This window comes from Mirounga angustirostris, unplaced genomic scaffold (genome assembly GCF_029215605.1).
Source record: "Mirounga angustirostris isolate CCGP_5_RB_7025 unplaced genomic scaffold, mMirAng1.0.hap1 SCAF_12, whole genome shotgun sequence".
Taxonomy (NCBI): Eukaryota; Metazoa; Chordata; class Mammalia; order Carnivora; family Phocidae; genus Mirounga; species Mirounga angustirostris.
This window is the reverse complement of record NW_026991720.1, coordinates 36,274,122-36,298,729: the sequence shown is the minus strand read 5'-3', so window position 1 is coordinate 36,298,729 and position 24,608 is coordinate 36,274,122. Positions and strand designations below refer to the sequence as shown.

The window sequence follows — 24,608 nt, the reverse complement described above, 5'->3', positions numbered from 1 at the left end:
AAATTTACATATAATATAGATCTCATTTAACCATTGGCAAGAAGATTTAATATTACCCCCTCATTTTACAGAGGAGAGAACTGAAACTGAGAGAAGTGAGTGACAAAAATAACACTGTTGTGACAAAATCAGGACCAGAACCAAGGTCTCCTGACCTAAGAGCTACTCCCACCATATTATCTCACTTGCTATTTAAACTCCTGGTGAGCTAACTTAAATAAAACTGCACATGCACAGAACTATTGAAATCAGCATCCATAACATTTAAAGACTTAGAAGTATTAGTCAAGTTAATCAGCTTCTGAAAAATGTAACTATATTTAATAATTCTGAAAATACATTAAAGGGAAACTGATAATGTCTCAGAGTAAGCAGATTTTTTTCTTCCAACTAAGACATAATTCTCAAAACCTTTAGAGATTACTAATACTATGCTAAACAGGTATGCTAGAGAAAAACAAAACAGTCATCTGTATACTTAGTAAACTGTGAAGTAGAAAATTGAGAATTTTGGAAATTTAATGTTTCAGTGTGAAGGGTAGACTTCCATAAAGAGGTTTATCTTCATAACAGTTAAATTGCCGGAGGTGCATTTACCTGCAAGAGCCCACTCTCCTGTGCCATGGGTGTGCCCACTGTAATACAAAACATACGTATCATGTCTAGGTCCATCCACAGTCCGAAGTTCAAGGAAAGATTTCAGTTTGGAATGTAGCGTATCAAAAGACAGTCCACTTGTGGAATAGTCACATCCATAGGTCTCAATCATATGATATGCAAAAAATCTCTGGATAGCATTGAGCATGCCAGTAGACCTCAAATTTAACTCCTGTACATGTTCTGGGGGAAGAAGTGTTGGCTGACCATCAGGACTGAAGAAAAAAAAAATTATTTTGGTGTTTAAAGAGTGTCATTCTATGTCACATTCTTATTCTTCATTTATAATTATCTCAGCATCGTAACAGTTGCTGACAACTAAATGGCAGAATTTTTTTTTAATCCTCTTTTCTAAAGTGCTAAGAATTAAGCTTGAACATCAAAGCTTAGTTTCTAAAAGTTGTATTTCTATATAACTTTTATATAGCCAATAAAATAATCACCAAACTGAAAGCTGGGAAAAGATCTCCAAAAGTAGATAATACTATTCTTTGTTCTATATTCATACTCTTTTACCAAATGACAGATATTGAATAAGACTTTCTAAAAGCAAGATCATACTGATTTTACCCCGTGTTTCAAGAACACTACAGGTGAGAATTATAATGAAAGAACTTTTTTCCTTGACAAAAAAATTTTAACAAAACATGGAAGCAATGTTTTATATTTCTATATTGAAAAAGACAGTCTTTATAAAGTTGCATTCAAGTTCTACTAACTTAAGGAACATAAATGACAAAAGAAACTGTTAGTAAATGACATTTTGAAAAGGTTATTAAAATTTAGGCCCACTGCCTTATACTACTGAACACTAAGTGAAGACAGATCTGATCCTAGAACAAATGTAAAATGCTACTGTAGTAAAGATGAAAAACCATGTCTTAAAGCTAGCAGAATCAAAATATCAATATTGAGCAAGAAAAAAAATCATCACTCCTATCCAGAAAAGGAATTTCTTGCAGTAGTTTTGAAAACCTCATATTTTCCTTCATATATTCAGTACTATTCTAATGACACTAGTTTTCATCAAAATAAGAAGACACTTTGTTCTCTATTTGTAACATTTAGCAGTCGCAAACAGTAAAAGAATAAGCAATGTATTAACAAAAATCAGAATAAAAATCTGTGCAAATTACTATTTCCACGTATTCTCCCTGCTAAACTGTCACATCTTACTTTATGGGAGCCTCTTAAATCTATTTCTTTTGCTCCTCATAAGAATTTGCAGCCCTTTATAAAGCCTTCAACATGAAGGAAAATATTTACTACAAATAGTCTGTTTTGGTTTTTATGTCAAAGATTTGAAATAAAAAATTTATTTCAAGTCTTCCCCCTCCCCCACCCCAAAACCCACCAAGGATAATCAAAATTTATTAACAGCAAAGATTGATTTTTTTCTATTGCAAAGGTACTTACTATAAAAAAATTTTTTAATGTGGCAATATTTACAGATTCAAAAAGATTTGCCACACATTTAGGGACAAAAATTATTTTGGAATAAAACTACAATGAAGCAAATACATGTTTAACTTCATTCCCAATTTTTTGTATGACATTTTCCAGTAAGCAGAGTATTTTTACATACATATTCTCATTAGCTCTTCATAATGTTCCTCTGAGATGGGAAGACTAGGTATTGTCGTTTGCATTTTTTTGAGGGAGGGAGGGGCAGAGGGAGAGGGAAAGAGAGAATCTTAAGCAGGCTCCATGCCCAGCGCAGAGCCCAACGTGGGGCTCAATCTCACCACCCTAAGATGACGACCTGAGCTGAAAACCAGAGTTGGACACTTAACCAACTGAGCCCCTGTCGTTGGCATTTTAGGTAAAAACACTGAAGTTCAGAGAAGTTATAATTTGCTTAGGGTAACACAGAACTAGCATTTAGGACTCTCAGGTCCAGTATACATTCTATTAAATTTCACCATGTTGTTTCACAGGACATTTTCTTAAACAAGATAACCTTTTCTAAAGAAAGGGTAGGACCATTCCTTAGAACCATTACTTGTATTTTCTGATTTTTAGCTAAGTATAAGCTAATCACATTCATCAAAAAAATATTTAAATTGAATCCTGAAGATTATATCATTATGCAGAATAAATAAAAGTTTTTAAACATTTGGCATAAATGAAAAAAACTGCAAGAGCATTATATTTTGAAAATACTATACTTTTGAAAAAAATGAGCTATCACATTTTATATTCAAATTCATACAAATATTAGGAAAATGTTGAGTAAAATAGACACTACTAATTATACTAGATTACTGTACCTGCAGAAGTTGGTGGGAATCACAATAGCATATCCAACAGATGTTCCTCCTAAACAGTTACCCAATTCATGGAAGAGTCCATGAGCCATGGATTCCAATGGTAAAACTATCAGAAACATGCTCAAGAAGATTCCATTTGTTGGCTAAAAGAAATTTAAAACAGCATATTTATACAGTGTGTGTGACTGCATTTACGTGTGTGCATATGTACATATACATACATTTGCCCCTACTTCCAAAAAAGATAAAAAGAACAATTAATAACCTAAAAACAATTACAAGCTGGAGCAGAGAAGTATATATGGATGAGCAATGAAACCTAAATTAATCTGGAAGCTTCTTGGAAGTTGTGGCAAAACAAATACAGCACATATTTTTTTAATTTGCCAGGTAACATCCTACCCAAACTAAAAAACAAAACCCTCTTGCTATGACAGAAAAATCCAGAAAACAAATCCTTTCCTGTTAAAACATACTCTGAATCATTTTTCAAATAACATACTCATTTATCAGAAAAGTTACTTTAGAAAGGGCTCATTTTTTTTCCTGTGAAAAGTCCAAAATTAAATAAAATCTTACAGAAATCTTAAGATTCTAAAGCTATCAAAATGAATCCCATTCTTATATTTAAACTTTTAATAAACTTTTCCTTTGAAAAGCTCTAGACTCCGTAAATTCAAAGTTGTAAAAAAAAAAAAAAATGAGTGTGTGTATATATATGTTCTATATACATAAAGAGCATCTAAGCATCCTAAAAGCAGAAGAGAAAAAGGGAAGCAGAAAAACCCAGAAAAAATAAAGGATCCATTTAAGTGAAAAGAAAAGAAAATGGAATGATGATAGTCACTCAGTACTGATCTATAGCTTCACAATACTAATATTATTCCATATTCTTTGTTTTGCTACTGCACATAGTATATGGTTATGTGCTTCTGTGCATGAACATTCATTTTTCTAACGCTAAGAGATGGCTGATTCCTTCAGAATTTTAATAAAAAATAGGTGATTCCCATAATGGAAAAATGGGTATAATGCCCTATTTTGGCTATCAATTGCATAAAATAGGGTACATGCTCAATTTAGAAACATTAGAAAATACAATTAAAAGAGATAAGTGATTAAAATCATTGCAAGTATTGTCCTCCACACATTTTAAAATATTCTGACTTCAGATAATATATATTGTTTATCAAAGGATAATGTTCTGTATACTAATACATTGTAAGCCTATTAATATAATGCTAATCATTTGTAAAGAATGGCATTCTTATATGTATAAAATTTTAACTAGCTGATCCCTTATTATTGCTATTTAGATTCCATTTAATTTTCTATTTTAATAAAACCAGAATAAGTATTGAGTTCTCTTATTATTTCAAATCCCTTTGATAATTTGAGTTTCATCTTTGGTGAAGTGTTAAATATTTTACTCATTTTTCCATGGGGCTGCCTTTTTATTGATTTATAGCTTTGTTTTGCTCTCAGTATATTTAAGACTTTTCTGGGTTGTATGACAAATGATTCCCCCCGCGCCTTTTTTTTTTTTTAGCATGGTTTTTTAAAAAAGATTTTATTCAGTTCTTTGAGAGAGAGTGTACATGCACAGGTGGAAAGGCGGAGGGGGAGGGGGAGGGAGAAGCAGACTCCAAGCTAAGCGCAGAGCACAACTAGAGGCTTGATCTCACGACCCTGAGGTCACGACCTGAGCCGAATCCAAGTCTGACATTTAACGGAGACACCCAGCTGCCCCTTGTTTAACATGTTTTTAATTGTAATGTCACTCTGTGTAAGTTAAAGAAATCTTCCTCTACCCAAAGGTCAAAAAGATTATTTTACATTACCCTTGAAAGGCTTTATCGTTTTGCCCTTCACATTTTTAGGCCTACAATCCAAATGTAATTGATTTTTGTTTATGGTCCAACTCCATTTTTTCTATTTGTATACTCAATTACCAATCACTGAAAATCTCAACCATTCCACACTGCTCTACAGTGCCGTCTCTGCCATAAATCAAGTATTATGGGATTTGTTTTTATACTCTATACTGTTCCATTGGTCTGTTTGTTCTTTCAAATACTTCCTTTGGCCTTTATTTCCTCCTTTCTTTTGGGACTCCAATAAAATAGAGATCTTCTCACTGTATCCTCTTTGAGTCTTAGTCTTCTGTATTATCCCCATTTTTCTTTTGTGCTCCTTCTTGTATAGCTTCTTCTGAAATTTATCTTCCAATTCCCTAATGTTCACTTCAGCTTTATCTGTTAGTCTTACACACTGAATTAATTTCAGGTATTTTATTTTCTGATTCTAAAACTTGTTCTTTTTCAAATCTGCCTTGTCACTATTTTATAGTTTCCAACTTCCTACCATTATATACTATCTTTGCTTTTATTATTTTCAATCCTCTCTTTGATAATTCCAGTATCTCAAGATTTTCTGGTCATCTCGTCTGTTGGTCCTGCTGCTTATTGCTCTTGATGCCGTGTGTGTATATGTACCTGGTTATATTTATGAGCTGAACATTGTATGCAAAAATACACACGTGTGCATATATGTGTGTGCACATATATGTATATACATATGTATATATCATTATCCTAGGCCTGAAATTAGTCCTGTAACTACATCACACAGACACACACACACACACGACTAATTTCAGGCCTAGGATAATGATACCTTTCCCCAAGAGGAGTTTTGTTTGGTTCTTGCAGGGAGCTGGGGGCATTACAACTCAGTATCTTAATACAGGTTTGACCACTTAATCCAGGTCAGATCACTCACAGGACACAAGGTCAGGATGCAAATTCATGACAGCGCTGTCTTGGACACGGTTCCACCCTTTTCTTTCAGTGTGTCATCTTAAAATGGGAGGTAATTTACCAGAGACCCCACCTCTGAAGTCCTGGGCTTTGGTTTTTGCTCCTCTTGACGGCACTAGAAGTACCGCTCGGCTTTAACCCTTCCTTCCTCTGTTTTAAACATGTCCACAGGGCACAGTGTTTGCTACTATCCCAGAAAGTCTGATATGTATTTTCATTTATTCAAGTCTTCTTTCAAAACCTTAAGTGGAGTTTATATATCTTTGTAAAAATGTCTTAAGTTTCTTTTAAACCTTTTTCATTTTATGCTTGTTGTATGAATGGAATGATTTCCATTACATTTTCTGATTATGGACTTACAGGATATTGACTTTTGTATATTTACATGTTGTTATTTGCCACCTAAATGCATTAAAAATATATATTCCCACTATACACCATTTATTTCTTCTTATACTACCTACATCCTACAATTCCAAGAAAATTTACATAGTTTTTATCATGGCTAGGTTTTAATGATAACTATCCACAAAATCAACCTTTTATGACAGAGTTTAGAATGTTAAAGATGCAGCATAATTCTCACAACTGTTACTATAGCATTTTCAGTTGATTTTCCAGTTAACTCTTAGGTTTGCCAGGTAATCATCTTACCTACAAATACTAATAATTTCAATACTTTCTTTTTCTATACCTTCTATTGCATATGTTCCTCCAGGATAACAAAAAATCTTTTGTTTTTAGGGGTTTAATTGGTCAAAGGATTACTTCTACATTATGCCAGCCATTCATATGAAAGAATTACTTAATAACATAACCAATATGGCAACTTTATTATTTCTACCTTTAACTTTACATAAACAGTACTTTTCTGATCAAGATAGCAATGTAAGAAACTAAATAACTCACTATAATTTATAGCAAGGGTCACAAAAGCCTTCAGGGGCCAGAAAAGTGGTATGTGAAGCAGCTGTGATAAACAGTGGTAAGGATTCTAAAGGAAAGTGCACTGCTGCCTAAAGGCACACATTTTTTTTAAAAGGCATTTGTAAAAACTTATTGAAGTATAATTGACATACAATGTTGTACTGGTTTCAGGTGTACAACATAGTGATTCAACAATTCCATACACTACTCAGTGCTCACCACGGTTAAGTGTAGTCACTATACAACGTTATTACAATATTATTCATATTTCCTATGCTGTATTTTCATCTCTGGAAGTTTGTACCTCGTAATCCCTCTCATCTCTTTTGCCCATCATCCCACCCACCTCCCCTGTGGCAACTACCAGTTTGTTCTCTATATTTAAGAGTTTGTTAGTTTTGTTTAGATTCCACATATAAGTGAAATCACATGGTATTTGCATTAAAGGCACATATTTTTTAAAAAATGTTCTGGCTAGATAAGCTGGTCTACTCAATCTTACAGGCATGTTTATTTTTTATTTATTTATTTTGCTATACAGACATAATTACAGGATTTAAAAAATAGAATTATAAAAAAAAAAGCACCTTCTTAAAAAAAAAAAAAAAGTCCCTGCACGTTATTCCAAAAATTAGGATAGTTTCTAGCAGCAAAACTGAGAAGTTCAGGTTTGTACACAGACTTTCTATACTAGGAGTTACTAGGAAATTTCATGACATAGATATATAAAGATAATTCATAAGCAAGGAATTTGATATTCTAGAGTGGGGAACTAAATTTTGACATGTAAATTGCAATAGAATGTTGTACCATGAAAAAATGTTAACTTTTCATTTTGTTTAATCAAACCATTTTCCTTTAAGACTATTTATTAACTTGAGGTCTCCTCATCTTTCCTATTTCTTAAAGACAATGGAAATTTCCATTTCTGAAAATGCCCCAGAAATATTTAAATTTGGCCCTACTTATCAAATTATGTCAAGGGTACAGACTAGCCTTTCTTTAAATATTCATATGGACCCTATACCAATGGTTATTACTGACTTCTGTATTACCTTAAAGAATTTTATAAACCGGGGCGCCTGGGTGGCTCAGATGGTTAAGCATCTGCCTTCGGCTCAGGTCATGATCCTAGGGTCGTGGGATTGAGCCCCACATCGGGCTCTGGCTCAGCAGGGAGCCTGCTTTTCCCTCTCCCTCTGCCCCTCCCCCTGCTCATGCTTTCTCTAACTCTGTGTCTCAAATGAATAAATAAAATCTTAAAAAAACAAACAACTATTTAAAAAAAAAAATTTTATAAACCTACTAAGATTTTTTGTGAAATTAAAATATCCTAATTTTACCATTAGAAAAAAGCATTGCATTAATGTAGTTCACTGCTAAATTATAAACTATTTAATGATAAACTTCAATTGCAGATTAGTCTGTACATGACTCAAGTTGGAAGCCTTATTAAATAATTTAAAATTCCAATTAAAATGTTAACGGATAGTGGTGTTATTCAATACTCTCATGTCAGTTATACAACACTGATGGTAATATTTAATAGGACTAAATAAGCAGATATTCAGAGTTACTGATAATTCATATATAATAGATGATCTGTTATTTTTATAATCTTAGAAAATTGATAATTTTATGTTAATTTTTAAAAGTCAAATTTAACAGAGAAAATGTTAAATATTTGTATTAGGTTATCAAGATAACATACACAAACAACAGTGAGCAGTTTGGCAACACAAAAAAATTAGCAATCTTAACTGAACAGATGGTAAATATGTCCAGGGGGAGAAAAAATAAATTTAGGATGTTTTATCCACTTGCCACTTTCAGAAAGCTTCAATTTTACTGGCATGCAAACATTTACAGCTTTCATTTGACTTTGGTGTACTCCTTATATTTTAAACAATTCCCTGTAATAAATATGATCAACTTACCTAATCAAAACAATTAAGTGTAGGTACTTTTTCTTCCTCCATTTCTCCAAATCACTGTAAGCTCACTATCAAACTATAGGACATGATGCAAATTTCAAAGTAGACAGAATCTGAACATACTAGCAGACCAATAAACAACTCTAAGTAATATCCTTTGTAGAAAAGTAGTTACTAGCTATTCTCTGTTCAGCTGGGCTTTCAAGTCATGGTCAAAACATTCAACACTTTCATATCATAAAATTTCTCAGATAATAGGAACAAAATCTCTATGCAATATACAAAATCAAAGTTGGAATTTCATATTTAAAAATCTGGCATTTACCTAAGAGATAAAATTATTGTTTAGAAGTATTTTTGTATGAGTCATCTTAAGTAAGCCAGTTTGGGAAAGAGTATACATGGAAGTCTAAAGAAAATGAAGTCCAACTAAGAAACAGAATATATAAATGTATATTACACAGCAATATATAAATGAAGGTATTATGCTCTTTAATGTGAGAAACCCATATTTAAGAAACAATGGGCAGCCTCCAAAAATTTGCTCAGTAGAGGAAATTGTAAGAACATTAGGAAAATCGGAGGGGGAGACGAACCATGCAAGACTATGGACTCTGAGAAACAAACTGAGGGTTCTAGAGGGGAGGGGCGTGAGGAGAGGGGTTAGCCTGGTGATGGGTATTAAAGAGGGCACATACTGAATGGAGCACTGGGTGTTATGCACAAACAATGAACCATGGAACACTACATCAAAAACTAATGATGTGGGCGCCTGGGTGGCTCAGTTGGTTAAGCGACTGCCTTCGGCTCAGGTCATGATCCTGGAGTCCCGGGATCGAGTCTCACATCAGGCTCCCTGCTCAGCAGGGAGTCTGCTTCTCCCTCTGACCCTCCTCCCTCTCCTGCTCTCTCTCATTCTCTCTCTCTCAAATAAATAAAATCTTTAAAAAAAAAAAAAAACAAACTAATGATGTAATGTATGGTGATTAACATAAAAAAAAAAACATTAGGAAAGCTACCTCACAGTTTTAAAGTCAAGTGATTTCTTTATACAGAGGCAATAGGGTCTAGTGCCAAGGACTTAAGCTTTGGAGTCAGACTTTGGTTCAGTCCTAGCTCAGCCATTTACCATCTGTGAGTACATGAGCAAATTAATTAACCTTTTGAGTCACAATCTATAAAAGAGGACTACTATTTATTTTGTGAGCCTGTAGTATAGATTAGAAATATGTGAATATGGCCAGCACCATAAATGGTAGCTGTAATTTGCAGTGAAGCATTTTTAAATCGAAATGGAAGTCATGAGCGAGACAATAAAAAGCTAAATGACTATTATTGCATAGGAGATACTGATGCAGAGTTAAAGCTCTAGTAAATGTATTAGAAATCTGTTTTTCTTCTTTTGAGTAATCTCAAACTACAGATAGCAAAACCAGACATTTTTTAGATGACAATCCTGGTAAAGGCGAAACAACAGTGGTATGGAAATCAAACTCAGGAAGTCTACTGAATTTTACTTTTCCCGTGGGCAGAATAAAGAGGTTACATCAAATAATCTCTATCCTCGTTTCCAACTCTAAAAATATATGGAACTAAGTAAAGTGGTTAAGAGCTGTGAAGGCAGATTGCCTGGATTCATACCAGCTCTGCAGCCTTGAGCAAGTTTCCTAATCTCTCACGCATGTTTCTTATTTATGAAATGGGAATAATAATGGTACCTATCTCAGAGTGTCAGGAGGATTAAGTAAACACAGAAAGTACACAGAATGGTGTAGAGCACACAGACAACAGTTAATAAATGGTAAATCTTATTAAATGGAAAAAATTCTCTACAGTCATTAAAATTTTTAAAAGTTGGGAAATCATCTGGGGAAAAAAGAAAAACCTTGTTTTTACTTCAAGAAAAACAAATTAGGACCACTGTTGGTCTTTTAGAAAAAAAAGTACTCCTGTTTCATAGTGTTCTGGCAGAAATGATAAAACATCAAAATTAAAAGAATGCCTTCAAGCTAAAAAGAATTAGTGTCCCCCCTCTCTCATCTAGACTAAAATAGCTCAAAACTTTAGAAAATGAAACAAAACAAAAAATTATGAAACATGTGCACTTCTAGTTTTGGCAGATTTGAAAACTCCCTGCTCCCCATGCCAAGTGAAGTAATATGGCTGATCCTGCCATCTTGTTAGAAATGAAAATGCTACATCTGTGGATTTCATCCCTTCATTGGATGTGAGGCTGATCTTGTTCCATCTGTCACACTCAGTGATTGCCATTGCTTGCCCTATAGAGAAATCAACGGATTATGGTTTTTCTGGTTTGGGTCAAAAGGCTTCTACAAAAAGTTACATCATACTCCCATGGAATCTGCAAATTGACAAGGTTGGCAAGGAAAGGCATATAAATCTCATGTGAATGATATCGGAAAGAATCTCTAAACCTAAGAGTGAGCCATGGGGTATACTTCCTTGGGTATGTGGATGCTTTCCTCCTCTTTTATCTTTATATGAATTATCAATTATCACAATTTCTGAAAAGCCTATAGCTGAGCAATAATACTAGCACCAAATGCTGTGGTACTAAGTCTGTCTTATTGACTTAAAAAAAAAAAAAAAAAAAAACAAGGATAAAAGAGGAAAGCAAATAGTACATTAAATGAACATAACACAAATTGCAGGAAACAACAGCTGTAATGTTCCATTTGAAAGTTAGAATGAGATTATGAATAGAACACAACAGAAGTTAATGGTAAATTCCAGATTTTTAATGTAAATGACTTAGAATGATACTACTGACTCATTCTGAGAATGCTATTAAATTCAGTAAAACTAAGGAAAAACAAAGAACAAAGCTATCCATGTGGGATAAGCTAAGATTCTATTCAAGTGAAGTCAAAGATTTCTTAGATAGGACATCAAAAGATTCATAAAAGAAAAAAAATTGAAAGGGACTGTGGCAAAATTTAGAACTTTTGCTCTTCAGAAAACACGGTAAGAGAAAAGATAAGCCACACACTGGAGAAAATATTTCCAAGTCCTATATCTGATAAAGGACTTCTATCTAGAATATATAAAGAATTCTCAGAACTGACTATAAAGAAAACATGCAATTCACGTTTTTAAAAATTGCCAAGAAATCTGAACAGGTACTTCACCAGAGAAGACCTACTGTAGCAAGTAAGCACAAGAAAAGATACTTAACATTAGTAGTTACTGGGGTAATAGAAAATAAAACCACAATGAATTACTACCAGACACCTATTAGAATGCTTAAAAAACAAAAACAAATAGATAATACCAAGCACTGGTTATTATTATGTGGGGCAAATGGAACTCCTATACACTGCTGGTCGGAATGCAAAATGGTACAGCCACTTTGAAAGCAGTTTGGTAGTTTCTTAGAAGTTAAAAATGATTCATGTTTATCACATGACCCAGCAATCCCACACCAAGTAAAATAAAAATTTACCTTAACAAAAAACCCTATGAATGTTTCTAGCAACTTTTATAATCACCAAAAACTAATTTCAATATCCGTCAATTGAGAAATGAATAAACTGTGAGATACCCATACAACAGAATACTGCTCTGCAATACAGAGGAATAAACATATACACAACATAGATGAATCTACATGAATTATGGTAAGTGAAAGAAGCCAGATTCCAACAGCCATATAATGTACGATTTCATGTATATGACATTCTGCAAAAGAAAAGTGTCTACGGACAGAAAACAAATCAGTGGTTGCCAACTACTGGGGGTTGACTACAAAGGAGCAGGAGGGAACTCTGGAGGGTAATGGAACTGCTCTATATTTTGACTGGTAGTGGTAGTCACACAACTATATGTATTTGTTAATACTGCAAAATTACACACAAAAAATGGGTGAATATTACTATATGCAAATTTTTCCTTAATAAAAAAAATGTATATATTAAGCTAAGTAAAACTAACAAAATCCAAAATTAACATGCAAGTAAGCTTAATTTAAAAAAAAAATGTTAAAAGCTTAAAATAAAAAGTGGCTAAGCCCATTTTTGGAAATTAAAGTCCAAGCTACAGTTGTGCTTCACGAGGCAGGTTAATCTCATGCTTTTGCTTGGTTTTACTCCTCTGGTAGTAAAATAATAGGACATTGGACTCTTTAAAAATATACTTAAAAAAAAAATCTATAAAATGTTGTTCATTCCAAATGCCTGCTAGGTCATTAACTCAATGAAATCCATCATCCTACATTCCCAAGTGCTCTCTTTATTCTTTCAACATTTTTTTTTTTTTTTACATTTTAAGACTCTCCACCACGTCAGAACATTATTCAACTTTACATTTCATCAACTTATTGCAAGTTCTCTTTATATTATACTTCTCAACAAGACCTTAGGGAAAAATTGCTGTGCTAAGGGTAAGACTATCACCTTAGCCCAGGTCCTTATCTTTGCTCCTAGCTACACTTGATTCCAGGCTATCTCCATTTTCACTGATCCTATCTTTGGCTGACTGATCTGCTCAAAAGGTTTAATTCTTTTTTTTTTTTTTTTCCTGCCACACTGGGTCTGCCCCCACCAATCAGTGGAACTATTTTTCCAGTGGAAATCCATTAAAGCAAATTTTAATGAGACAATGGAAAATATCAGTTTACACTTGACTATTACTCTCACAGAAATGTGAAGAAATGGGTTTAGAATATATTGTTAAAAAGCTAATCAGTATCTGTATCATTTAGGAATGTTAAACACTGTTCAATTTCTACAAAACAAAATCTAATTTAAAGAATTTGAGACAGGGCTTACAATTTACTTGGATTAACAATGATGTTATGCCAAAAATAGTCCTGGCCTTACAAAACTCTTAATTTTTTGCCTTTCACTATATAATTTTCTGATGCTTTCATCAGCCAAAAGGGTTGGGACTTTATATAAATCCAGTGGAGTGTTTCCTAAATTATGTTTCATAGGGAGGTTAATAGGTGTGGTGGGAGGAGGTGGTTAATGAGAAGTATAGGCAAGAATTTCATGGTAAGTTTGGGAACATTTCTCTTTCTTTGACACTTTTTCTCTGAGTATACTCATTAACATCTCACCCAAAACCGGGCAGAACACAGTTCGAGATATCTTTAAACAGAAGATTAATTCAATTAAAATTAAGTTGAAAAAATTTCATTGCATCAAAGACCATGCCTGCACCATAGGCAGCAATTACCAAATAGCAACTAACTGGGGAATGCAGACACAACTCAGGTAGATGCATGTTAATCTTAAATAGCTAAAGTAATACCTTGTTACTCAATGGGTATACTTTTGACCAGTAGTTTCTGCATCACCTTTCACTGTTCAAGCTGTCTCCCAAAATCAATTTCAATCTTCAAAAATTTAACAACATCCCCACATGATTTCAATGCATGTTAAAGGTTGAGAAGCACTGGCCTACAACAGGAGTTCGCAAACTTTCTGTAAAGAGCCAGAGAGTTAATATTTTAGGTTTTGTGAGCCTGAGGTCTCTGTCATAACTACTCAACTAGGCTGTCTATTATAATGATAAAAAGGTCTATATATTAAGAAGATATAGTAATTAAAGATGTATATATGTACTTGGAACAGAATACCAAAATACACTGAACAAGAAAGTAACAGAATCGAAAGGACAAAACCACAATTTAGCAACTTATAATGAAGGTTTTAATATCCCTCTCTCAGTCCTAATGGAAATAGAAAATCTGCAAGGATATAGATTTAGGAAGAAAACCCACCAGCTTGACCTAGCTGGTATTTATAGAACACTCTACCCAACAACAGCAGAATGCTCATTCTTTTCAAGTGAACACGGTGTTTTCTCTAGAATAAAACACATGGCAGGCCACAGAATAAGTCTTCATAAAAGACTAAAGTCATATAAAGTATGTTCTCCAATCACATGTAATTAGAAATCAATAACAAGGAAATGTGGGAAATCCCTCAAATATCACGTTATCAGACAACCAATTTTTAAGTAACCCAAAGGTCAAAGAAGAAATTTCAAGGGTAATTAGAAAATATCTTGTGAGACAGCATAGTACTAGTATAAGGTCAGACATATAGCTCAACGGAACAAAAAAGAGAGCTCAGCAATAAACCCTTATATTTATATTTCACTGACTTTGGACAAAGGTATCAAGGCAATTCAACAGGGGAAAGGAAAGTCCTTTCCTGGAACAATTAGAAAGCCATATTTTGCAATAGTTAGATCCTTACATCATACTACAGACAAAAATTTTTTCAAAATAGATCATATATACCTAAATGTAAAAGTTGCAATAAAACCACTAGAAGAAAACTAGTATAGAAGAAAATCTTTGTGACCTAGGGTGAAGCAAAGACTTCTTAGATATACTAAAAACACAGTACATAAAGAGTAAGTTGATAAACTGGTCTTCATGAAATTAAAAACCTGTACTCTTCAAAATGTGTCATGAGGAAAAAAAGATAATTCACAGACTGGGAGAAAACATTTCCAAATCATCTAATAAAGGGCTTGTATCCAGAATATAAAAAGAACCCTTAAAACTCAATCATAAGAAGAGAAGTAACTCAATTTAACAACGGGCAAAAGATGTGAATAGATATTTCAAAAACAAAGATAAGTGAATGACTAATACACACATTAAATGATGCTCAACATCATTAGTCATTAGAGACATACAAATTAAAACCACAATGAGATAGCACTCCACACCTAAATTGAGAGGCATTCTCAAGTAGATCAACTTTAAAAAAAAAGTTGAATGGAAGGACAGAATCTGGAAATTGGTATTCTTAAAATTATTTTTGCTGACCTATTCTTTGGAAAGCTTTTGTGTACCGCCAGTGGTACACATACCGTATTTGAAGACCACTGGTAGAAGAATACAAGAAAGATACGGTGGCTTAGACAATAACGCTTAACAGGATTTGATGATCTGGAAAGGTGTCAAGCATGAATGAGGCTCATGTTAGGGGGGCGGGGGAGTAGTTAGGGCTGGAAAAGGAGCTAATAGGAAAAAGGTGAGGGAAAGAAGAACTCTTTTAAGAGTTTCTGACAAATCCTCCATCATCATCATCATCATCATGATTCTGATAGTCCCCAGCACTAGCAAGTAAAGTGAGGAAGATAGCCTCAGGCAACACCCACAATGTTTTTATCATTTACTTGACTCCCCCACAGGCTCCCTGCCCTAGCCCACACTGACAAAAAGGCACCATGCCCAGGCAAGTCTCTACATTTCCCTTCAAACACTCACATCTAGAAATCACTCTGTAGCAAGTAACTGGACCAAAGCAGAAAACTGTACCAAGCACAGGTGATCTTCCCTTTTCCCCTGCATCCTAATCTGATGTACTCAAATTACAATATTTCTCACACTGTAATAATTGTTTACATGCTTGCCTCTTCCCTAGCCCATTAGAGACTGTGACTTAAGACAGACACTTCTTACTCATCTTGCAATCTTCAGCAGCCAGTACAGTATCTGACCTATCCTGCATCAATAAATATTCAAAGAATGGAAGACTAGGCTTGTTAATACTATAAACTCCAACCACGCAATTTAAATATCTTTGTCTACAAAAGAACTTTTTAATTTTTTTAATATATCATAGGCAGCAAATGTATTTTAAAACCCAATTTTTCTTTCTCAGGAGAGCCACTAATCTATAATTAAGAACCTGATATGTTATATATCTAATCACCTTTTACATATATGGGAAGTGGCTATATAAAAGAAATGTGTTGTAGTGAAAAGACCGGCGGACTAGATAGAAGCTAGGTAACCTGGTTAGGGCTAGTACCAGACACTCTGTGTCTTCTCAGGCATTCAGTTTCCACCTGTGTGAAATGAAAGGATTAATGTGCAATCTCTAAGCACTCTTCAAATGTTAATACTTAAGAATCTTTAATCTGAGTGTTTAATGAAGGCAGGAGGCATGTCAGTCGCTGAGTATTCCTAACATTTTGGTACCTCTTTGCTAGAGATCAAACTAAATGATACTGTCAATATTCATTCAGTACTTCAACTCCATGAACAAAAGTAAAAAGAATCTCCTTTTGAAATCAGGAACGTGACTTTTTGATTCTAATAATTTAACTCTTAAAGCAAGCATTAAATCACACATCATAGGCACTGACATAATAAACAAACTAGACGCTTACCTGCCAGGAAACTGCTCCTAAAATCGCTGTTGCAAGAAGACTAAAAAAAACTAACTGCTCTGAAATTAAGCAAAAGTGACGCATCCCTTTGGATGCCATGATTCTATCAAGGCTATTGTTATCTACCCTGTGGGTGAAATATACTTTATGGCAGTCATTTAATTTGGTCTGGAATCCCCAAAGAGTTAAGAGAAAAATAATATGGCAAATCATCCAGAAAATTCCAAAAATGGAAAAGCCTGGTATTACAAAATACCAGAGGTGAGTATCTCTAAGTTTAAATGCTGAAAGAATAAAAAAGGTAAGCTCAATCATTCCTGTGAAAACGACTGAAAGTCTTCTGCATATTCTTCCACGGTACAAAAAGGGTTTCCACCTTTCAGTCACTGAAAGTCCACTAAAATAAATGTCAAGGAAAGGGTCAGTTATCAGGCAGATAAAAAAACATGCAAAAGCAACTGGATTTTTGGGAGTTTCCAATGAGGAGAAAAACAGCAAGACTGCAAAAATAACTAAGTTTGGAATAGCTAAGAAAGACTTCATTCTCAGGTCAATAATCAGCATGGCCAAAGCTACAACAAGTAAAATGACACTCAGAGACTTCTCCACCAACATAGTTGTGCTGGCAACAGCAAATCCAACAAGTTCCAGAAATTCAACTGTGGTTAGTAAAGTGGGTCGATGACGGACATACCCAGAAATTCTCTCCACCAAAGCGCATAATATCCTTAGTACTATGGAAGTTAGAAGCAAATATTTGGTTGACTCTTCTTTCACATCATTTTTAAAGGATGAATTGTCAAGAAAACATAGGAGGCCAAGCAAGAATCCAAACCAAAGATTGGAGAGACTTAAACTTGCTGCTTGCATTGAAAAATAATAATAGAGTATGCTGGCAATTCCAAGAACGAAAAGACCAAGAATAAAAATTACCAAAATTAAGGAATTTGCTGTTTTTTCCCATCTTACATAAAGACCTAAGCATATAGCAACCAATAAATTGATTCTGGCTAAATAGCCAAGATAACGCACTGAAGAATGCATATTCACTTCTCTGTTGACTTCTTCCAGCCTTGTCATTGCTAAATACAGACAATGACTAAAGCAGTAACGCAGTGATTTACACATGTAATCTGGCAATTTGGGCTTTCTCCCTGTGGTACAAAAATTAACTGCTTGTTTTTCATCCAGCAAATCCAACGTATCCGTAACTCCTATTTCAGCATTTCCTCTGGTGGAATTTTTGTTTATCGTGATCTAAAAAGCAGAAAAAATAAGTCAGTGTTAATTTTATATAATTTATATTTTAGCTCTCTTCTTTGTAGAAATAATGAATAAATGAGAAATAAAGTTTCTTTTGAAACTCAGTTTTAAATTTTACTTGCATGTATCTTAATGGCCATTGTTTCTGGTTTAAAAACTCAGTTTATCCATATAAAAATGACAGTGCTTTCTACTTAACATATGCTAAGAAGTATGACTAAATCACCACCAGTGAAACTGTTTTTCCAAAGACTAAGCCATTCTTACTTCAATGGTTAGTTTTTCAACTACAATGTGTAAATGTGAGATATTCAACCTAGCTTAGATTGTAGAAGATGGATCTGGCACAATCAAAAACTACTCAGCAGCTAAACCGAATGATGGGCTTCATCATTACATCTAATTTGAAAAGCACTTGTATCCAGTAATAGCAACCGTTCCTACCTAAAATCCTCTCCATCTTTTTATAAGGCAGCTCTAACAGGCTATAAAATCTTAGTCTTTACATTGTTTAACTAATAAACTTACCAGAAGTAAAGTTTAACTGCATTAAAGTTAGTCCCTAAAGTTAACTCATAATTTTCCCTATACTTTGATCTCTACTAAATTACTTGGATTATCAAACCTCCTTTCTAGATCTAAATACTATCTCTGTAGCAAACCAATTCCTGAACTTTCTAGTCAAAATTCTGAAGTTAGAATGCCAACCAATATTTACATTAAATAACCAATATTTAAACTTTATATATGTATTTTTAAAGATTTTATTTGACAGAGAGAGAGACAGCAAGAGAGGGAACACAAGCAGGGGGAGTAGGAGAGGGAGAAGAGGCTTCCTGCCGAGCAGGGAGCCCGATGTGAGGCTCGATCCCAGGACCCTGGGACCATGACCCGAGCCGAAGGCAGACACTTTATGACTGACCCACCCAGGTGCCCCTAAACTTTATACTTTTACTTTTAAAAAGTTAACAATTATTCATTAAAGAACTCAGATAATTATTTTAGTCTTTGAGTGCCCCCACAAATTGCACTTAAAACATGACAATGGGGGCGCCTGGGTGGCTCAGTCGTTAAGCATCTGCCTTCAGCTCCGGTCATGATCCCAGGGTCCTGGGATGGAGCCCCGCGTCAGGCTCCCTGCTCTGCGGGGAGCCTGCTTCTCCGTCTCCCACTCCCCCTGCTTGTGTTTCCTCTCTCGCTGTGTCTCTCTCTGTCAAATAAATAAAATCTTTAAAAAAAAACATGACAATGGCCAAAAAATGCTTTAACTATCTACCAGATAATTCTTCAAAGTTTATGTTATACTGTTTCAGAACTGATCCATTCAACAGCTCATGGTCACAATAAATATCCATGGAGAACTCAACCAGACAAAAATTTAAAAAAATGACTTGTTTGCGATGAGCTTATTTATACTTTCTGAACAGCAGGACACATGAGAGGCACCTGGGTGGCTCAGTCGGTTAAGCGTCTGCCTGCCTTCGGCTCAGGTCATGATCCCAGAGCACTGGGATCGAGTCCTGCATTGGGCTTCTTGCTCAGCGGGGAGCCTGCTTCTCCCTCTGCCTGCTGCTCCCCCTGCTTGTGCACACTCTCTCTCTGACAAATAAAATCTTTAAAGAAAAAAAAAAAATAGTAGGACACTAAAAGAAAGACCCGACAGAAACATGATAACCTGGAATTAACCCTTAATTACTCATTTGGCTGGAGAAGAATTTTACTGAGCAACAATCTTACAGTCTCTGCGATGTTCCAAGTACTATTACTAATTCTACTTCGCACTAATTCTACTTCAGCAAGTGTATTTTTTACAGATAAACCTATTTAAGTATTCTGATTTTCCTCAATTACATTTTCATCCCATCATTTCTTAAGATACCATACACCGCTAAAAAAATGTCTTCCTTTGTTATATTTTGCCTTTACCTTTTTGCTTATATGTAAGACATTGATAAAATCTAGAGTTCTTTGCATTTTTTTTTAACATCACTCCTGTAATATAATCGTTCAACAAATAGGTTGGAATACAGATCCTCAAAGGGTTGATGGTACAGTCTGGGCTTAGACAACTGAACACTGCTGAAGAAAAAAAACAATCACACACCAGGCTCAATGGTTGCCACGCAATTCACGAGACATCCTTTTGTTTCTTTGGTCAACACTCTCCCATTTTGTGACTACCCAACCTCTCTTCCTTAGCCTCAAATCTCTGACACCCACTTCCCACTCACTGCACTCTCACTAGATGACTGCCTCCAACAGAGTTGTCAGAAGAGAGCTTACATGAGTTTCTGACACCACAAACCCACCTCTACCAACATCTCCTGATACGGGGGAAGAAGGATGTCCCTTCCCTATCTAAGGCTAAATCTTTCAGACATACTGGCTATCTTTTCCCCTCTACCTCTTCCAGAACTTCACAATCTCTTCGCTCTTCAAACTCCCACTCTTCTCTTATCCATTAGCACTTAAACATTTGCAAAGCTCTTTTTAAAAACAATACCAAAAAAACCCAGAAACAAAAACAATCTTCACGCATCCCCATCTTCTCTTCCAAGTTCAATCTTCCGTCCTCTTTTGACAGCTATTCTACGATTGCTTCACTTCTCACACCACTCAACAATGGTTCCTACCATACAACAAACTGCTCTGCCAAATTCTAAAGTGACCTATAAGCTCCTAAAACCAATGCGTACTTTTCATTTATTATCCTGCACTTTCTTCAAACAACCTTTGACATTGTTGACTCCTCTCAATTTCTGAAACCTGCCCTTCCTTTAGCTTTCAAAGACCAACCTCCAGATTTTCTTCTAACTCAGTGACCTCTCCTTCTCCATCTTCTTGCAGACTCTTGATTCTTAATCCATCCTTTGGATGTTCAATCCCAGGCCTAGGCTCTTCTCTCACTGTACACTTTCTATGAGCAATCTCAACTATTTCCATGTCTTCAATTATTCTCTCTCCCTAATTATATACATATATTAATCTGTCTGATATAAATAAAAGCACCAACTCTCTTAGAGGTAAAACCCTAGAAAAAAGGTAAACAAGGGCACCTGGGTGGCTCAGTCAGTTAAGTGACTGCTTTAGCTCAGGTCATGATTTTGGGGTTCTGCAATCAAGCCCCACGTCCAGCTCCTTGATCAGCGGGGAGTCTGCTTCTCCCTCTCCCTCTACTCCCACTGTGCTCGCTCTCTCTCAAATAAATACTTAAAAAAAAAAGAAAAAAGGTAAACATGTAAATTATACCCGTAACATCCATATCATAGAATATATGCAACCACACTGTCAAAATCAACATGCAGAATATTTTTAAATGGCTAATTTACAAGTCTTTCCACATTCTGAACTTCTTCAAAGGACAAACTGGCTGCATCAGAATAAGACAACAAAGCAACAGCATCTTTTCAACTGGTCTGCCATTACTTGATTCAATGAGAAATTACTTGTGAGACAGATAAAAATGGAGCACAGAAGAGTCAATCTGCATAGGGGAACTCCCAGAGTCTGTTTTATAAAATCCCACATACTACTCTAACCCTCCTCTCCTTCACCACCTATATTTAGTCCTCACCAAGTCCTGTCCACTCTTCTTCCTAGACACATCTTAAATGTTTCTATTTTCCATCCCCAAAGTCAAAATCCCAGTTTTGGCCATCATCGTCTCATGCTTCAATGTCTCCCTATATCTACCTGTGCCCTCTCCAAGAAGTGTCCCTTTTAAAATAAAAAATTTGTTAGTTCACTCTGTTCTGTAAAAACCGTCAAACGGCTTCCGAGCATCTTAAGCAATAAAGTCTAAACTCCTTAAAACGCCTCATAAGGCTCTCCATACCATATGTGAATAACTTCCCTGCCGCATCTATTTTCTTCTTTTCCGCTTGAACTTCGTATTCCAGCCATACTGACCTTTTCAATTCTGAAGTGCACCACTGCTATTCCCTCTCCAGGTACACTTCTTCCCTCTTCCTAGACCCATCCCAGTCCTCACACCTGGCTCACTCCTACTCTTCAGGTCTCACCTAAATCATTTTCTTGGTGAGATTACCCCTGACTCATTTATATGATCCCTCCACTTCTTCTATAATAGCAAAATGCTGATTGTCATTTGCTTAAGGTCTGCATTCCCTACTAGATCACAAGGTCTCTCAAAGTTTGTCTTTAATACTGTGTACCCGTGTCTTAGCAGAAAATTTGGCACCAAGTAGATATTCAACAAATACCTGTGAAAGAAATAGGGACTAATACAGAAATAATTATATTTAATAACAATGCCAGTTATTGGACACTTAGTAATACATGAAGAGACTAAAGTTGTATACTATCCCACAGCGCATAAGTAATAGAACTAAGGGGGAGTCCATGAATGTTTGGTTTGTTTCTCTTTTCGCCTTACTTCAGCCTTCACTTAATTCATCCAAATTCCTCCAAACCAGTGCGTTCTCTTCCATGTCCTACCTCTAGGGCTCAACAGAGCCACTACATACACACTCTATCACTTCCATCAGCTTTGGACTCAGACACTACTTCCGTCCCATCTGGAAGCGTCAAAAGCTGAAAGAACCACACTGAGCACCTAAGGTCGGGGAATTCCCGTGCTTTGATTCAATGAATTCATGTGAACTCTTTGGGCCCACTACATACGAGGAGAATGGCAACTTAAATATCCAATCTCTTAGTACTGGGGCAACAACAGCAATTCTTCCAGAAAAAGCCTGCCTGTTCCCTACCACCCCTCCACTTTGGGAGACGGCAACGACAACCGGGGGCCCAACTGCCTGGGGAACCGCGGGGGAGGTGGAGCGCCCCCCTTCCAGCCTCCAACCCCCACCGTCACTACTCTCGGGGCAGGTATCGCAATCTCGGCCCCGGATGACCGGGGGCGCGGAGCTAGGGGCTCGAACGACGCAGAGACCCGGGCGGTGTCTGTGCTCAGGTCTTGCCACCCCGCTGTTCGCCCCGACCTCCCTACCTGACTCGGCCGCCGCCACCAACGCTCTCAACCCCGGAGTCGGCTCTGGGGCCAACACAGTAAAGGGAGGGCCCTTGGGGCTGAGCTGGCGACTCGGATCTGGGAGGTGGCACGCCGGAGGAGGGGGGGTGTCGAGGGCCCGAGGCCACCGGCACTAACACAGGCCAGTCTCGTTGGAAACTTTCTCCGTTACCGGCCCGACCGCGGCCGCCATGTTCCTGCCGCCGGGTCCGCGACGGTACGGAACGCCGCCGGGGTCAAACCGCGCGGCGCGCGTCCTCCCTGAGGCCCGGCCCCCTCCCCGCCCAAACTCCCCGTGCGGCCGCCGCCCCAGGTGTGCCCGGCGCTGCGACAGCACACGGAGCACCCCCCACCCCCAACCTAGGGTGCCGGCCGAGTCCGGCCTGCGTCGCCTTCTGGGACCTCGGCTCGGCGGCGAACAGGGAGCGGGAAGACCACGAAGGAGCACGTAGACCGGGCCCAGGAAGCCTTTAGGCCGCCGCCTCGGGCTGGACGGAAAGTGGGACAGGACGGGCGGGAAGGTCCACACGTGGGCTGCAAATGCCGCAGGAGGCGTTGCTGTTCTTTAGTATCTACGGCATAATGCATGGCTTTGTGTCCGCTGACCCGCAGAAGCCCAAGTTCCCTAGGCTCGCCTTCAAAGCCCTTCTCGCCTCTTTTCTAATTAAGACTCCTTTTAAGTCACGGCCTGGGTCTTTACCCCACCGACAGCGCTGAGCTCCCCAGGCCTGGCCTGTTCCATTCGCCTTCTTCCACCTATCCCTTACACGTTCACCAGCCTTTCTTTCTTTCTTTTTTTTAATTAACATATAAAGTAGTATTTGCTTCAGAGGTACAGGTCTGTGATTCATCAGTCGCCCAGGCCTGATTCTCATTTGTGCTCTGAACTCCTTGAATAAACGTAGGGGGAGGCAGCACTTCACAGCAGCTGCGTCCGGTGGTTTTGGAGTTTGGAACCTGGTTGCTCCTCTTTTCTATGTGCAACCTGTTTCTCTGAAAAACAAAAACAAAAACTTTTTTGCAAAGATACTGTGTAAACTATTTTTTTTCTGGCAGAAGGTAGGCCTTCGAAAAGTATGAATTCCTTTCCCCTCTCTAAGAGGCCCTCCCTTTCTGCCTGCTTTCTATCCCTCCCATCATTTTCTGCTCCTTGTAGCTCTTAGGTCAGTTAATCTCTCTGAACCCCAGTTTCCTCATGTGTTAATTGGATACTAATAACACCCACCTTACAGGGTTGTTGTAGGGATTAAGTGAGATCATGTACGTAAACAAATACCTTAAAAACTAGATGTTTTATCCCCTTTAAAGCCCCAAATCCTTCAAGAGGTATGGACAAGTTCTGTAGCCTGGCGCTTTTTTACCTCCAGCGTGATCTGCCACAACACTCCCCCAATTGTCTGCACCCCAGTCTGCTTTCATTTCCTCAAATGCCAGGACATGTCCAGTTTTGCTCACCATTAAATCAGCCTGGTGTAGTACCATAGTCGGTACTTAAATATTTGTTAAATAAAGTAATAGTACACAATAGGCCTTCAACAATCACTAGTTCTCTCCCATTTTCTGTTAGTATCATCTATACTATTCCTAT

At 36.8% G+C, this 24,608-nt stretch overlaps 1 protein-coding gene across 2 annotated transcripts in view; it reads right to left on the bottom strand.

Annotated features, from left to right (window-relative positions):
* Positions 1-23,262, bottom strand: part of TMEM168 (transmembrane protein 168) — a 32,105-nt gene extending 8,843 nt beyond the window's left edge. Inside the window, exons 1-4 of one of the 2 annotated variants that reach the window (XM_064575031.1) lie at positions 23,000-23,262; positions 16,765-18,021; positions 2,928-3,070; positions 598-635 (exon numbers count right to left, since the gene is read on the bottom strand). In XM_064575031.1, the coding sequence (XP_064431101.1) occupies positions 598-635; positions 2,928-3,070; positions 16,765-17,892 (1,309 nt within the window). In that variant the 5' untranslated portion in view covers positions 17,893-18,021; positions 23,000-23,262. Of the gene's footprint in view, positions 1-597; positions 873-2,927; positions 3,071-16,764; positions 18,022-22,999 lie in introns of both variants that reach the window. The other variant, XM_045864384.3, reaches the window with a different exon arrangement.
* Between the last annotated feature and the right edge of the window lie 1,346 nt (positions 23,263-24,608).